Here is a 17,037-nt window from a genome sequence, read left to right as displayed (position 1 = left end):
ACCCCCGCTCCCGCGAATCCTACAAACACAACCTATCCTTTTTTTCATTTCTAATCCAATATCCCAACGCATTTGTGCCGCCAATTCCATTCTCATGGCGGAGCGGAACGTAATTCGTCGTTTGGGCGTAAAGAAGAAAAACTACCATGAATTTGACGTTCACCACACCTCAAAAACTTTCCCCAAGAAATTTCTTTGCAAACGGAGGCAGTCACCTGTGACTTTGTAGTGACCCCCAATTCATTTCTTAATTCACCCCTAAGTTTCATTTGTGAGAATGCTAAGACGAGCTTATCTTTGTCATCAAAATCAATCGAATCTCATTTCTGGCATGTATTTGCATTATGTGTGTGGCATGACTTTCAAAATATGCATAAAACTATCACTTATTGCATTTTGTTCCGTCGAATCGCCCAATCAGCCCCACCTACCCGATCGGCCCGACTAGCAATATTTTGTTGACTTGTCCGATCGGCCACACCGACCCAATCAAATCGATCGATATGTTCCTCTAGCGACCGATTGGCCCTGTCGGCGGCCCGATCGTCGTGACCGACAATCTTTTGTCGACTAGTCTGATCAGCTACATCGATTTGATCAGATCGATGATATAATTCACCGGTTTGCCTCATCAGCCCTACCGACCCAACCGACACGATAAAAATCCTTTGTCAACTCGTTCGATCGGTCACACTAGTTCGATAGGATAGATCAATATATTTCATCGGCTCGTCCGATCGACCCCACCGGCCCAATAGATTTGGCAAACGGTTTCTATTAAAGGTTGCATTATCACATGTTTGGTTCACTTCACCTGCATTAGCACATTCACACTTGTACCCTATTGTTCATTTATGAGCATATGCCCTCATATGCTCTTAACGAGTGTTTGTGTCTCCCACAAACGTATTACTTGGCAGACTTGCTCTATGACACCTCCACATCACGGTGCCCCACGTCAATAGTGTTTGCATCAAGGTTGCATTTGCACTGTCGACACACTTGTCTTGATGATGAATCTAGCTCGTTGGTTGAATGATCCTCCGCTGGTCAAATTGCAAGAGCTATATTACCTGTGAGGATGTCTGATGGGTAATACTAGTTATCGCACCGTGGACCAACACGCGTATGTTGTGCTAAGATTCTAAGGGGTTTTATAGGTGCCACTTAGATTTTTTATTTCTTAAGAACTATTTTAAAAGTACAAAATCTTACATATTTTTATTACTTGTATGCACTCATATTTTAAAAATCTACTTTGAAACTATTTCATATTTAGCTTAGACCATATATAAGATCAATTTTTCAAAAGCTTTTACAAAACTCACATCTAGTGGAGCCTCTTAGAATCCTTGGATCCTTGGGACGGGGACGAAGACAACGACCCTGTCAAAACATATGCTAGTCTTCTGACATAACCCTGCACTCACTTAAATGTTGTGTTAGGACACTACGTTAAATGATGTGTTAGGCTAAGGACTTAGAAACTATGTAGTCTTTTTTGATATCATGACTATAGTTATCTAGTGGTTTGGTTGTCCTAGTCAGACAACATCTTTTGTGATTTTGGTGTGTTTGCATGATTACCATTTTTGAAGTTTGTGGTAGTATATTAAGTCGATTTTCTTGCAAAGAGTCGTGCCTATAACACACTCACACGTGTAGCAGAGAGGAGCATTACTCTTTTTTGCAGGCACTACTCAGCTCCTCCCACCAGGTATGACTCATATGTGTTGCATGCAATTGACTTGGCTGCTAACATTGTTTCATGAAGGGCGAGTCCTATTTTTTATTTTTCATATAAACTTTTTAGAGTTATTAAGAGTCTTTATATTATAAATAAGGCACATGCACGAGTTTTGAGGCGTCTGGCCGGTATAACCACGTGATGGGGACAGGGAGCTGCTTGCTCGTGTCTTGTATCTTAATTCTAAATCACATTAATGTATATAATTAGCATAAGGTGTATACTTACACAATGACTGACTGTTTTTTTTCTTTTTTAGAATATGTTGCTGACGCAGCTGCATCGATCTTTTATTATTTTATACTTACCTTGCTTTATTTTCTCATACTTCTCATGTTTGTATGTTTGAATTGGCTTCACTCTTTTTAACTTGTACTTTGTCTGGGAACCATCATTGTAACTTAGGCTCTCTATGGACCTAAATTTGTTAATTTTTTCTATAACATCCTAATAAAAATTTCAAGACTCATTAAAATTTAGGCTTAAGAAATTCAAGAATTTCTTAAAATCTACATTTTATGTTCTACATAGCCTTAGAGCCAGATTTAAGATGGTTCGCATGCATGGTTATACACCCACTCATATTTAATAGGCCCTTGTACCTTCATTATTTTTCTCTCCAGTGGCATCTTCGTCATGTCGGCATGTATAAGTTTCACCTCTACATCTTTCTACCTACATAGGATCATAGGATTAGAGTTTCCTTCTCCTAACCTTAAAGCTACGAAGATCCCCTTGGACCACAGATTGCAGACAAGGGATCTCCGATTCTGTTGGGTAGACTACTTTCATGACCAAACAAACTTGGGATACCAATAGCCCGGGATGACGGATCCGTCGTATCCTGACTCAACTATCTCTACCTGATAAGGATCACTCTACCCATCCTTTGCTACCCTCTTTGAGTCATGTCACTTTTATTGACACTTCGTCAATGTCGTTTCGTAGTCCTCGATTGCAAATAAGTCACCGTCTGTTTGGGATACGGTGATTCACCATCTGCCTTTATGGCCTGGTATGACCTTGGAAGCATGCAGATCCTACGGGGCGACTTTGTATTTCATAGACCTCGAATGACGATGTGTTACTATCTACTTGGGATGCGAGAGAGTCACTCTCTGCCCTATAGCTTAGTGAGAGTTTTGAAAGTGTCGAGATGTTATTATTGAATAATCATCCTTTGTGACAACCTCTACTATTTGTCACATAAATGTAAGCAGAACTCCTCTACTATTTGTCCCATAAATGTACTATTTGTCACATAAATGTAAGCAGAACTCCTCTACTATTTGTCACATAAATGTAAGCAGAACTCCTCTACTATTTGTCACATAAATGTAAGCAGAACTCCTCTACTATTTGTCACATAAATGTAAGCAGAACTTCTCTAATTGAGAGTATTCTTGGGCGCTCCTCAAGATGTAATTAATTAAGGGGATACGTTCTCTTGGGATTTGGACTTGACCTTAGAACAATCATACACACTTGACTCTCTAGTTATGGGTTGCTCTTGTAAGATCTTTTTCGTGAATATGTGCCAAGACATTTTCAATCCGCTCTCGTTTCAAATGAATGCTTCTGGGCTATCATCTAAATTTCACTTTGCTCAAGTTTTCCACGTTTTTTCTCTCGTTTATCTTCATTGTCGTATGTCTTTAGTTCTCGGTTCCTCCATTCTCTAAATCATCCATACGATCCATAAGAGAGATTTAATTGGGAAAATGAACAATACGACGATAGACAAACTGATGACTCCTTCAAAAATAAAAGAGAAAATGAGCGAAAACAACCATGTGCATAGATAAGATAGTATATATAAATATTAAAGTTTTGGTGTTAAATATGTAAATACATAGAATTTGAGTGACATGAATGTAAATCTCCCCAAATAAAAGTATAAATGCTTCCTAGTTATCTCATAAACTGACAAGAATTTAGCATGTTGAGATGAATAAAATAAGTGTTATATCAAAAATTTTATTTGGATGGAAACTGGAATTTATACTCCTATAATGATAAATAAAATAAATATTTTAAAATTCATATAAAACTTCTGAAGCAGGTAAACATACCATTCTTAATCAAATTATTATTGGTTATTTTAAATTATTATATTATTATTTAAATTTCTAGATACAATTAATTTCAGGGATGTACTATTCTTTAATTAGGTTACATTGATTAATATAATTTTTTTAGAGGGTGTTGATTGAATATATATCATGAAAAGTATCAAATACCATTAATATATTAATATATATTGTTGAAACCAAATTTATTGTTCTTGAATCACACTCAATAATATAAATATACATAGAGAGAGAGAGATGAATGAACGTAATTCGTAGTGTCTTATTCATAAAACGATTCTCATTTAAATAGAAAAGGGTGTAATAATAATATTACATTTTTGCATCTGCTTTAAAAGAGTCTATACTAGGTATTTATGGTATTTTAAATGTATAGATTTGTACTTTGACTAATTTTTGGCCCGACCATCTAATTTTAGTTGGTTTCAGGTCAAAGGGATCAACTTTGTCGGTCGAGCTTGGTCGATATGGGTCAACCTGTTGATATGGCTTGGTTGTCAATCATTGATCATTGATTCCTAATGAGAAGCTTATGGAACTTTCGTGGGATGGTTGGAGATGCAGTGAAGCTAAAGCTTCTTTCGAATAAGCTTTACATAGGGTGGGCCATCACATCGGGTCAGCTTCTTGTAGTGGTTGGCTCGGATACACTTTTGTTCTCATTTCTGACCAAATGGTTTGTGCCTACATCATCCAAACATCTTCTTATCAGCCTTGTGGTTCAACCTGTTTTGACCTTATTGGCTTGGGTCGTATGGTTTTGCTCAATTGATCAAATGTGTTTTACGATCTTTTAATAGTGGGCCCCTTCAATATACTCCTCTGTTTTGGATCATTAGATCTTTTCTATTTAAGATTAGTGTTGATGCATTTTTTATGTACACACACAGACGTGTGTGTGTGTATTTATTTATTTATTTTATAAAAGAAATGATCGGAGGCTATTATACAAGTCCTGATCATCCCTCATGCGCCTAAGAATTCGAGTATCACTCCCTACATTTGGGGGGAATCGAACCCCAGACTAGAGGTGACTTACAACTGACAAGCAGATGCCTGATTAACTGATTTGTGTACGTGGCACACACACATATATATATATATATATATATATATAGGAATGACCCAAGGCTATTATACGAGCCACAACCATCCCCGATGTGCCAAACAATTCGAGTACCACACTCTCCACCGGGGGGAATCGAACCCCATACTAGAGAGGAATTACAACTGACAAGCAAGTACCCGACCAACTGATCTAAGTATTCGACGCAAAAAAACGTCTATGCTTATATATAGATATATAAAAATTGAACAATTCATCGATCACATAAAGTTTTAGGGACATTTAAGTGTTTTAATGATGTCAGAATTGAGTGATATCGAGCTTGTTGGATTCCTCTCCCCGATACGCTCGATTTTACTATAAATTTTTCAGATTTGGAATCCATTTGACGCTCAAATTGACTATCCAAAATCTTCAAAAGTTGGTTAATAGCTAGCTCTGGGCTTAATTTTATTCGGATTTCATCAATTTTGATGTCATTGGTTTCGTCTAGTTAGTCATTTTAACCATAAATTTGCTAAAATTAAAATTTCAAATCATTTTAATTTGAGCGCGAATGTTTCTAAGCTTAAAAAATACCCAACAGGATTGGAGATGGTGTCAAATGAAAAAAATTGTTGACAGGGTATTCAATTCTTATCAAATTAATACCTATCTTACAAAGCAAAGGCGACAGAATCTCCGCAAGTTGATTCCATTTTCAGCAGACTGAAAATGGAAACGAAGAGGAAAACCAGAGAAGCTCTCCGTTTCGCCACCCGAGACTCCTCCGGCTTCCTTTTTCCTTCTGCCTCCACAAGAAGGTAGTTTAATTTAATTTCAAAGCTAATCAGCAAACAACACAGAAGATTATTCTTTCTTAGATACACTATCTGTCAGATATGACTCATATACCAGAAATTTGAAGTCTCTTGGAATGAAGATGTGTGTCTCTTGGTTTGAAGAGGAGTGTCTCTTGGATTAGTGGGTTGAGGGAGCGAGCGAGGGCGTATTTGTAATTATCTGTGGGTTTTATCTATAAATAGATGTGTAACTCTGTGGGTATGTAACTACTCTGAAATAGTGAAATTCGCCGCTCTGCTCCCGCGGATGTAGGCATTTTTGTCAAACCTCATTAAATCTCTGCATTCTTCTGGTTTCATGACAATTTCTGTTTTTCTTCGCCCTAAATTGTATAACAATTGGTATCACAGCGCTAGGTTATAGGGCGGAGGAGATGGACGCAGGAAGAATGAAGAATTTTCAGGTGATTTTGCGGTAGTTCGAGGCCAAGCAAAGTTCTGCGATGATTTGGTGCAGGAAGGAGTTCCTGCAGAAGAAGAAGCTTCAGTGAGAAGCAGTTTGTCATTTATCAGAGCAGGCGCAGAGGAGTTTGCAGAGGAGCAGTTCATACTTCTTCTTCGGTATTTCGCTCGTGGGTCAGCGGCACCGGCGGGATTCTCGAATCGAGTTCGGCCAAAAAATTTTTGGCAGGAGGTTCGTTTGCAGGCAGGAAGAAAATCAGGCGCGAAGGAAGTTTGCAGATCGCAGCATCGGGGCAGGCATCCGCGAGGTTTTTGCGGAGGAGTGCCAAGCAGATGGACGGTTACTGTTTTGGCAGTTCGCGTGATAGTTGGCGGCATTTCTTCGCGGGCGGGCAGCGAACAGGCAAAGATGCACCGGACCGAACAAAGAAGGGATGATGAAATCTTTGATTTACACTAGAAGAATATTCTCCTGGATTTTCCTTGGAATTTTGTTGGGAGGAAGGAGAAAGAGGCTGAGGCAAGGAAGAAAGTATTCTTTCATTTCTGCAAGAGGAACCTGTGTTGTGCTGCTGGAGGAAGAATCTTGGAAGCAAATTATTTTGCTGAAGTGACGCGCAAGAACATCGCAGCGAGAAGGAGCGGAGGCAGTTTCACAGAGGAGAGGAGTTCAGTGGCGAACATGAGCATACCCAAAATTTGTGGATTGTTTGCAAGGCAGGCCGGCTCGCGGGAATGAACAGGTGCGAAGCAGTTCAAATAAAGGACTGCGGCAGTTCGGCGAGTCCTGCTTCAGGGAGTTCGCGGTAGAAGCGGTGTCAAGGCTTCGAGGCACGACAGTTCACAAACTTTCGCGACATTCGACGAGGTGGAGTTCGTGAACAGGAGTTCGCGTGCAGTTATCGTGAACAAGAACCTCGTTTTGTGAACAAAGGAACATAGGTGCTCGACTATAGAAGTTAGCAAGCTTGTCGCAGGTAGAGTTGCGACAGGTGCAGTTGCGACAGGTGGTGCTCCGCTTGCAGAGTTCGCAACTCCGTCGTAGGTAGAGATGCGATAGGTGCAGTTGCGACAGGTAGTGCTCGGCCAGCGGAGTTCTCAAGTTTGTTGCAGGTAGAGTTGCGGCAGGTGCAGTTGCGACAGGTGGTGCTACGCCAGAGGAGTTCGCAAGTTTGTCGAAAAAGTTGCGGTAGGTGCAATTGCGACAGGTGATGCTCGGACATAGGAGTTCGCAAGTTTGTTGTAGGAGTTGCGGCAGGTGCAGTTGCGATAGGTGGTGCTCGACCAGCGAAGTTTGCAAGTTTCTCACATGAGGAGTTGCGGCAGATGCAGTTGCGACAGGTGTGCTCGGCTAGCGGAGTTCGCAACTTTGTCGTTGATAGAGTTGCGATAAGTAGTGTTCGACCAGTAGAGTTCGCAAGTTTGCCGCATATAGAGTTGCGGCAGGTGCAGTTGCGACCGGTGGTGCTCGGCCAGTGGAGTTCACAATTTTGTAGCAGGAGGAGTTGCGACAAGTGCAATTGCAAGAGGTGGTGTTCGCTAGCGAAGTTCATAAGTTTGTCGCAGGAGGTTTTGCGGCAGGTGCAGTTGGGACAGCTGGTGTTCGACCAGCGGAGTTCGTAAGTTTATCGCAGGAGGTTTTACGGCAGGTGCATTTGCGACAGCTGGTGTTCGACCAACGGAGTTCACAAGTTTGTCGCAGGAGAAATTGCGACAAGTGAAGTTCGCGAATTTCGCAGATTGTTCGCAGGTTTGTCGCATGAGAAATTGTGACAGGAGAAGTTTGACTAGTATCTGCAGTATTTTAGCCAAATTTTTGTGTGATCAGGAAATGTGCTTTTTGTGAAAATTGATTCACGAATCACAGGAAACTGCGGGAAAATTGCTGCAAATTACAGAGGAAATTTCAGGTTTATTTGGATTTATTTGTAATGTGTTTTGTTTCAATAAAAGACAGAAAAAGTTCACTACAGGATTAATTTCAAATTACAATGTCTGGTGCAGAATTCGAGATAATGACGTTTGATGAACATTCGGATTGTGAGAAACAAAGATGAAAGATTTGTTGGCACAACAAAGACTTTTGAAGGCATTGTGAGTGAAACCTGATGATAATATTTATAAATTTTTTGGGACTACAGTTGTAGGTGAAGTTCACTCTATCGGATCATATGACGAAAATGCAGTAGAAAAGTTGAACAAGCCAGGTATTTTCAACAAGTTCTCGCGTTACTTAAACTTGTTGAATGTTCGCAGTTGCTTGTTGGCCTAGTTGTCCAACCCACTTCAATGTAAAAAACTTCATGATGTATTTCTCTTAAGGGGCTGGATATTCGCAACGTGGAGATTTTTTTCCTGAGGGGCTGAATATTCGCAAGGTGGAGATGTTTTCTTCTAAGGGGCTGTATATTCGCAAGGTGAAGATTTTCTCTTAAGCGGCTGGATATTCGCCAAGGTTGAAAATTGTTAGATATGACTCATATACCAGGAATTTGGAGTCTCTTGGATTTGGAGAGGTGTGTCTTCGGAATGAAGATGTGTGTCTCTTAGTGTGAATAGGTGTATCTCTTGGATTAGTGGGTTGAGGAGAGCGATGACGTGTTTGTAATTATTTGTGGTTTTTATTTATAAATAGATGTGTAACATTATGGGTATGTAACTCATTTGAAATAGTGAAATTCGCCGTTCTGCTCCCGATGATGTAGGCATCTTTGCCGAACCTAGTTAAATCTCTGTGTTCTTCTGGTTTCGTGTTGATTTCTGTTTTCCTTCGCCCTAAATTGTATAACATTATCTAATCAATAGAAATCAAACCCCGCTTTTGTTGCAGGTTGAAGGAAGAAGATGATGTAACCATTAAGATTCTCATCCCTCAAATCCCTCCTTGTCCACTCCGTCGCCCTGTCCCTCTCTGCCGACATTAGCATCTATAACCCCTTGCGCCGCATCCCCATTAAGTTTGCCGAGGCAATGGACATGAGAGTGACAATGATCAGTACTTCGTCGGACAAGGAGAAGGAGGCGCTGTCCAGCGCAGCCCTGATCAGTTTGTGATCAGTGGTGATGAAGAACAGATGAAGGTAGTTAGAATTAAATTTAATGATTGTGAGATATTAAAAGAGAAATTTAAAAATTGTTTGTGTTTGGCAGAAGGTGATGGGGAGTATGGACGGGATGATTGTCACGGTGAAGGCGGCGCATCCGGTGTGGCCGTAGTTGGATTTATTAATGGTGCAGGGGAAGCTGGTGGTGGTCGGAGGATCGCCGGAGCCGCTGCAGGTGCCCCCTCTTTCTCTTCTAATGGGTCGATGTGTCATTATCACTTTTTTCCTCTGTTTTTATATTTTTTGGGGCAATTACATTCAGACCAGCCCAAACTTGCTATTTACAAATCCCCGACCATATTCCACCCATTTTTTATATTCTCTATTTTTCTTTTTTATTAATTTTTAAATAAATTTATCATAAAAGACATAAATTTAAAAAAATCTAATTGACTACAAGGCTACAAAGATTTATAATCAATTAAAATATTAATTAAAAAAATAGAATAAAATTATTAAATTAGATTCAAATGATGTTTTAATATAAAAAATAATTTTTAAATATTGCTCAAACCCTTATTGTCTTATGGCGACATGATTAGGGTTGTTCAAAGGTCTCTTTGTTCGTGAACAGCTCGTGTTCGACTCGTTAAGCAAACAAGCCGAACACGAACACACTTTTTGAGCTCGAAATATAAACGAGCCGTACACGAGCGAGCCAAGCTCAGCTCGTGTTCGGCTTGTTTACACCCCTACTAGTGACCCCATTAAGCAATTCGAGGTGTAGGCAAATGTCAAACGATTAATATTTCAAATGACTTCAACCACGATTAACACTTTTTAGCCTCGATCTATGCAATGTCACATTCTTCGCTTTATCTTCCCTCCACATCTAATTGTCTCATCTTATGAAATATCTTATGAATATATGTTATGGTCAACATACAAATTTTGAAAATCATACTTTGATAAATCTAACTAATATAAAAATATATATATTTCATCACACAACTTGTTTTTTTATCATAAACCAACTTTTCACCATTTAAGTCCTTTAATAACTATAAAGATTCAAATATTTTCCAACACTTTTAATTAATATCCTAAAAATTTCATCTACACTTCAAATGTTCAATTTGTGCATGTTCAAATGTATTTTAGTTTTTATATTATAAATCATCAAGAAGATGTTTGGATTTTTCAAAACTCCATAAACATGCAGAAGAGAAATGTTATCCTCACTCGGACCAAGACATCACTTTGACCAAAAGTTTATCCTTCTGTTCAAATAACAATTAAGGTGAAGCAATAATCAAAGATTGGATAATCATGAACTTAATTATCAAAGTTCTTAATTCAAATAGACATATATATTATAAGAACTAAATGATCAAGAAAAGCAACAGAACCTCTGCTCTCAACTCTGAAGGAGACAACATCAAAAGCATACAAAACTTGATGTATTAAGCAAACTGGCAACCAAAATAACATCACAGCACCATACACAAATCATAAGCTCGAATTCAAAACAGCTACTGAGAACAGCCCTCACAGTTCCATGTCTGCAGCAGTTGCAAAAATAGAGCAAAAATTATATAATTTCATACAGTCAAACTGAAACTGAAAACAAAACTCTCAAAAGAATATATAGAAACATAGGCACAGAGAACAGAAGATTGGGCAGCAAAGGCGTTTTTTAAACTTTTTTATTTATTATTACTTTTGCTCTTTTTTGTGTGGTTGAATTTGCACCTATAGATAAAAAAATTGAAATAATGGTGCTGATCCTCCCTTTTCACTTGGCCATCATGACCTTGACAAACTCCTCATAGTTGATCTGGCCATCACCGTCTACATCGGCCTCACGAATCATCTCGTCAACTTCCTCATCGGTGAGCTTCTCGCCGAGGTTGGTCATCACATGGCGGAGCTCGGCGGCAGAGATGAATCCATTCTGGTCCTTATCGAAGACGCGGAAGGCCTCCTTGAGCTCCTCCTCGGAGTCGGTGTCCTTCATTTTGCGAGCCATGAGGCTGAGGAATTCAGGGAAATCGATCGTCCCATTGCCATCTGCGTCGACCTCATTAATCATGTCCTGCAGCTCTGCTTCTGTTGGGTTTTGACCAAGAGAACGCATCACAGTACCCAATTCCTTGGTCGTGATGCTGCCTGTTTAAAATTTTACCCACAATTATGATAAAATCTATCATATGATTATAGCAATGCTTATATTTTTAGGTAAATAACACAAACCTAAAATCTACACCTCTCAACCCGCTAAAGATAAAAGCTCAACTTGCATCCCAAAAAGAGTAGCCCTTCCACAAAATTTGTCTCAAATAAAAAAGGGGATACAACACCACATAAAAAACGAGTCATCACTAATGCACACATTTTAACATTCCTCTTAACGTTCCTAGATCATCTAGCTTGGATGCCTCTTTCGATACAATCTTAGTTCCCTTGGCAAGTTGTGAAGAAACACCAATAAATGTTTCTAATGATTTTAAATTTGCAATACTTGACACTTTCTTAAATAATCCATTAGTTGGTTCTATGCTTTCTGAAAAGGATGGTACATCCATGCAACCTAAAACATACGCAGCTGTTATGGTCTCAACTTACTAATCTACTTTACCAGATGCATGCCTGAAGAAGCCTACAATTGGGAAAAATATTACGTCTGATCCGACAGATGAGCCCCCCAAAATAAGGACTCAGCTCGGCCGCACAAACATCCGGAGGACGTAATACCGCCTCCTACAATTGAGTTACCTTTTAGAAGTGCCTCATGGTCCGCTGTGGACCATATTAATTGGTCACTAGCATTTGGCTTGATTACCAAGGTTTATATTTCACTTTAGATGGACTATTTTTTAAACTGCCTAGGCCATTGTTTTTTATCATCAAGTGCATGCAACCACATTAGTTTTAGCATCTCATTTTCACTGCCTTCACGCAAATGTATTACATCAAGTTGACATTGATGATGATAAATATTATATAGTTATAGATACATCAGAAAATATACATCATCTTTGTATGTTAAAATTGATTTTGGTTTATTTCAAATTCAAACTCCCCACTATTTAGTCTCAAATTTTGAGTTGTTAAATAGGTACAATAAATTACAAATATTTTTTAAAATTTGCTTTTTGTTATGTTCTATAATCTTCTTCCCAAGCAATATACTTGTCACCATCTAAAAAAATTATGCACCATCGGAATTGGCAAACTAAACCATATATAGAAAGAAGAACTCTCTTACAAGAGTTTCATTTGCAAGTTCATCTTCTACAAACATTCCGCCTTGCATATGCTCGGAGAATTTGAGTTGGAGTTTGGTTTTTTCTTGTGATTGCAAAATCAACTCTATAGGCATATAGAACATTCAAGTGAGAGATAACCCATGCAAAACATCATGATGATTTCCAAGGACAACTCCAAAAACCTCCCTCCCTCTCTCTCCCTCCCTCCCTCCCTCTTCTATTGGTTTTGCTCATTAGAGATGCTTTGTAACTTGAAGTGCATGCTTAGAAATAAAATGGCATTTTCCTTTGTTCTCAAAATTTGAAGAAGATTAATTCTCTACAAGGTTAGCTTGATTTTCGACCTTGTTCAAATCTTTTGGTGAGTGATAAAATAGTTATGTTAGTAATTACTCTTCATACTAACAGCACCATCCACCTTATATTAATTCTTTTCACTTCTTCAAATATCAGCATCATATTATGCATATTAAATTATTTTCTAATTTGACATCATATTAAACAAAGCTTGATATTTCTAATCCTTCGAGGCTTTATTATACACAAATGTGAATATTAAATAATTTTTATATAGTTCTATATACAAAAATGATGATTAATCTATGTTTGCATAATCAAACCTTGTTTTTCTTGAACCGCCTTGCAATCCTTACAAAAGGATTCGCCTTTCCTTACAATCAAAGAAGTTAATGTGATGCGATGATAGATTCACTCTTGAAATAAATAAGTGATATGATTTTCCTCTCTCCTAGCATGCTAATTTTCTATGACAAGAACATATTTAAAACATGTTCCAACAAGTTCTAAAAGGCCTTTGTATCAGCTTGAAGGAGGTGGTTTACTATAGCAAATCCTTACTATTTTACCATCTCATAGATGTTATTAGCAAATCAGCTCAAAATTATATTTTCCTCCCTCCCTTTCCCATTGTTGGGATTGCATAAATTCTTATTACATACATACCACTAAAAACTTCAAATATAACAACCTCACCACCCAAACTTCAAAATTTACGATTCAACCATCCAAAAACTTTGTCCCTTTCGAGACAGCCATCCCGTGACAATTTTGCAGCCTTCGTCCGCCTCCCGTGCACTCACCAAAAAATCCTTCTGCAGGTAAGCCCGTCAGCATCGACAAGTAAGAACTCGGCGAGGGTCTCAGACATTGTTTTCCCTTGCCAAAATTGAATCATCAATGACACGAGACCATTTTTTGGAAGAAGAAAACAAATGCATTGGTGAAAAGCGGCATGATTGGCATTGGAGAAGGGAACATGAAATCATTGTCAATATTGTATCTTAACTCACCCAGCTGGCACTCCCATTCTCAATGGTTTTTTTTTTCCACTATGTAAATTTCTAATTTTCTATTTAGTAGATTCCTTCATTTTTTTTTCCTCACATTCCTTATTGCTTGCTGACACCGAGAGGTTCACTTGCAGAGGAGTTTCTTGGTGAGTGCACAGGAGACGGACAACATATGATAGCCACGGGAAAGCAAGCGATGAAGTGGGAAACGGCGAGCTATGTGTGAGCAACGGAGGCGAGTGGGGGTGGCTGTTTTGAAAGGGATGAAGACTTTGGGTAGTAGAATTGTAAATTTTGAAGTTTGGGTGAGGAGGCTGTTATATTTGAAGTTGTTGGTGGTATGTATGTAAAAACTCCTAAATTCTTCTACAATCATGCATAATTTTTGGTGCAATTATGTATCTCAAAGCATTTAAAGGAGCTGAAAGAATAACAATTTTGACTTCAAAAGCTAAATCCAAGAACAAATGGGCTCCAAATGACTAATTTGCTATCAACATCAGCCGCACAACAAACCAAATTCATCATCTCCAAAAACACCTAATTTAAATGTCCATAAGCCCTCAAACTAATCAAAGTAGTTGATTTAGAGTGACCTTGCCTCGACGAAATCAACCAAGGCAAGCTAAACATCGTGCATGCATTTTATGCACACAAGGGTGCACTTAGGTGAACTTCAAAAACTAGCATTTACTATCATCATCATGTAATTTTATATTCACCTCTTAAGCAAGGACCATCGTTTGCCCTCAATAAAATCCATAACCTTCATATTTCATCCCTCGCTCCAACTTCAAGTAGTCATTTTTATCTCTAGAAGGATATTTGCCCTAATTGTACTCAATGACTTCGAAAACCTTCCTACACCACCTTCCCAACCATCTTAAGGTTATGTTGTCCTACATCCACATAGAGGACAATCCTAATAGTTTTTAGACCTTCCAACACTATCTCATCCACTGCTCTTAAATTGTGTAATCTCTAACTCAAGAAGCAAGACCAACCTAACTACTCTTTCTTATCTTCACAACCTTCCTGCAATACCTCACATGCCAACTTCAAGTTGTGCCATCTCCAGCTCCACAAAAAGGATCACCTAACTGTTCTCAGCGAACTTCATGATATTTCTACATTACTTCACTATCTTTTAGGTCATAACATCTTTAACTCCAGGTGAAGGGCTTACTTGAAAATTATCACTAACCTCTATGACCTTCATACATTACTTCAACTACCACATTTAGGTTGTGCCACCTTCGCCTTCAGGGAGAGAACCTACCCAACCATCCTATGTGGCCTTCATGACTTTGTTGCAATGTCTCATCCATCATCTTAGCATCTTACTACTTTCACATCTAAGGTAATGATCACCAACCTACACCTTTAGATTACATTGCTTTCACCATTAATACGAGAGCTATCTCAATCATCATCAATGTCCTTCTTGAACTTTCAACGCTACCTAATTCACTGCCGCCTCTCAATCCTATTATCTCAGCCTCCCAATGAAAAGACTATCTTGGAACTTAATCTTATTGCATCATCAAAAAGGATACCAACAACAACTTAATTTCATTACTCTGTATTTATACCTTTTATGAGTCAGGGAAGGATGACCCATTGCGACCCATATTTACTACAGCTTGAAGTTATTTCGACTGAATTAGAACTCTAAACTTTAATTCATTTTCACATAAGAAAATCGTACGCTTCTGACCATTTTATTTACTTATCATATTGTGCGAATCTTCATTCTAAACTGAAGTAATTGATATTTCCCTCTGGCGAAACTAGGAGGCAGTAAACATATCTCATGATTGTTTATTATTAACCGAACTCTCAATCAAAGCGCTTGTAAGCATTGCAATCATGATAGGTGATAGGTGACAAGAATGCCTGCTAGCCAAGGTCCAATAAAAAATTGTACCTATGTCATTCCTAGCTTCCAAAAATGCCATGTTCCCATGTCTTGTACCATTTACAAAAATTATATCCACATAAAGATATTTTAACCTAAGCCTCTATCAAGTAACAAACCACCCAAAAAACAAATGTCTCCCAAAAAAACACAAAATAATGGAACAAAAACCAAAAACAAAACAAACCTATAACTTTCTGGAGATGAAAAATAAGCTCAGGAAAACTTCAAGCCAGAACTCAATCATTTCGAGTACATGTATCATTCATCAACCAATGAACCCAAAGTTCCTGGACCCAAATGAATCATAAATTAAGATCTAACCGATCCAAGATGAACCCCAATTAGAGAAAAACGACAAAAGCACCTCAGAACTCGAGCGCTGCAATCGGAATGAATCATAATGATCCCCAAAAAATGAGTTAAAATACATTAGATCAATTAATGAAAGAAAAAAAAACTACAAATAAAAAAGAAATCTGACCGTCTCCATCCTTGTCGAATAAACTGAAAGCTTCTTTGAACTCGGCGATCTGTTCGTCTGTGAGCTGATCGGCCATCGCTGGACAGATATCCAAAAACTAGAGAGAGATAGAGAGAGAAAAGAGTGGCCTGAATCCGATTAAGATAGAGATGGACGAGAGAGAACGATCAACTCTCGAAAGACGCCCTATTGCCGATCGTATCGGTTTTAGAAAACCTCCTACCAAAAATACTCTCGAACAGTTGCTCTCCAGCAAATGAAAGCCTGTACATGAACGTGGGACTAAAGCAGGGATAAGTTCGTAATTTTGACAAAGATGCTGAAATTGAGTCAACTCATTCGCGGTCTCAGTGGGTGGTGTCGTTTCCTTTGTGATACAGAGAATTGAGGAGAGATAAATTCCCTTTTATTCTTATTTTAATCATGCAAGCTTGTTTTGTATTTTTACGGAAAGGAGTGAACAATTATAACAAAATCGAATGCATCGACGAGATGAATTGAATGAGTCTAAGATCACAGAATTTTGATATCATTACAAATGTCCATCAAATATATTCTTATTAAAAAAACTCTCTAGATTGACCGATTAAAATGTTTCACATTCCTTCGTCCCAGTTGAGAACTACATAAATAATAGATTCCCACCCCTTCATGAGAGTGAGGAGAGAGCTTGAGGCATGAAGAGAGCTTGAGGATTGAGAAAGAGCATGAAGTATTGAAAAGGAGTTGAAGTTTAGCACCACCGCCCACTTCCATCGACCACCACCTATTGGCCCCCACCGATCACTAGCGTTTGCCGCTCGTTTCTTGCAACAAAAGTTTATCCGCACGTTGACAATGTAATTTTGAAGACTTTGTAACATTT

The 17,037-nt window shown here is 38.5% G+C and overlaps 1 protein-coding gene across 2 annotated transcripts; it reads right to left on the bottom strand.

Moving 5' to 3' along the window:
* Positions 1 to 10,646: 10,646 nt before the first annotated feature.
* Positions 10,647 to 16,431, bottom strand: LOC110026418 (calmodulin-like). 2 transcript variants are annotated; one of them, XM_020727342.1, is made up of 2 exons: positions 15,876 to 15,984; positions 10,647 to 11,360 (listed from the first exon to the last, which is right to left on the bottom strand). In XM_020727342.1, exon 2 carries the CDS (start codon positions 11,326 to 11,328, stop codon positions 10,987 to 10,989), a length of 342 nt encoding a protein of 113 aa, XP_020583001.1. In that variant the 5' UTR covers positions 11,329 to 11,360; positions 15,876 to 15,984; the 3' UTR covers positions 10,647 to 10,986. The 2 variants fall into 2 exon arrangements, with proteins under 2 accessions (XP_020583001.1, XP_020583000.1); XM_020727341.1 differs by lacking the exon at positions 15,876 to 15,984 and adding an exon at positions 16,173 to 16,431 and having other exon boundaries at positions 10,650 to 11,360.
* Between the last annotated feature and the right edge of the window lie 606 nt (positions 16,432 to 17,037).

This window comes from Phalaenopsis equestris, unplaced genomic scaffold (assembly GCF_001263595.1).
Source record: "Phalaenopsis equestris unplaced genomic scaffold, ASM126359v1 Scaffold000372, whole genome shotgun sequence".
NCBI classification, from domain to species: domain Eukaryota; kingdom Viridiplantae; phylum Streptophyta; class Magnoliopsida; order Asparagales; family Orchidaceae; genus Phalaenopsis; species Phalaenopsis equestris.
The sequence above is the reverse complement of the archived record's forward strand: the minus strand, read 5'-3'. Positions and strand labels throughout refer to the sequence as shown.

Excerpts from the sequence above, each read along its gene's own strand:
- LOC110026418 (XM_020727341.1), bottom strand. The coding sequence starts at position 16,248 with ATGGCCGATCAGCTCACAGACGAACAGATCGCCGAGTTCAAAGAAGCT. Across the intron at positions 11,361-16,172 it reads ATTCGACAAGGATGGAGACG|GCAGCATCACGACCAAGGAA; the intron begins GTCAGATTTCTT and ends AATTTTAAACAG.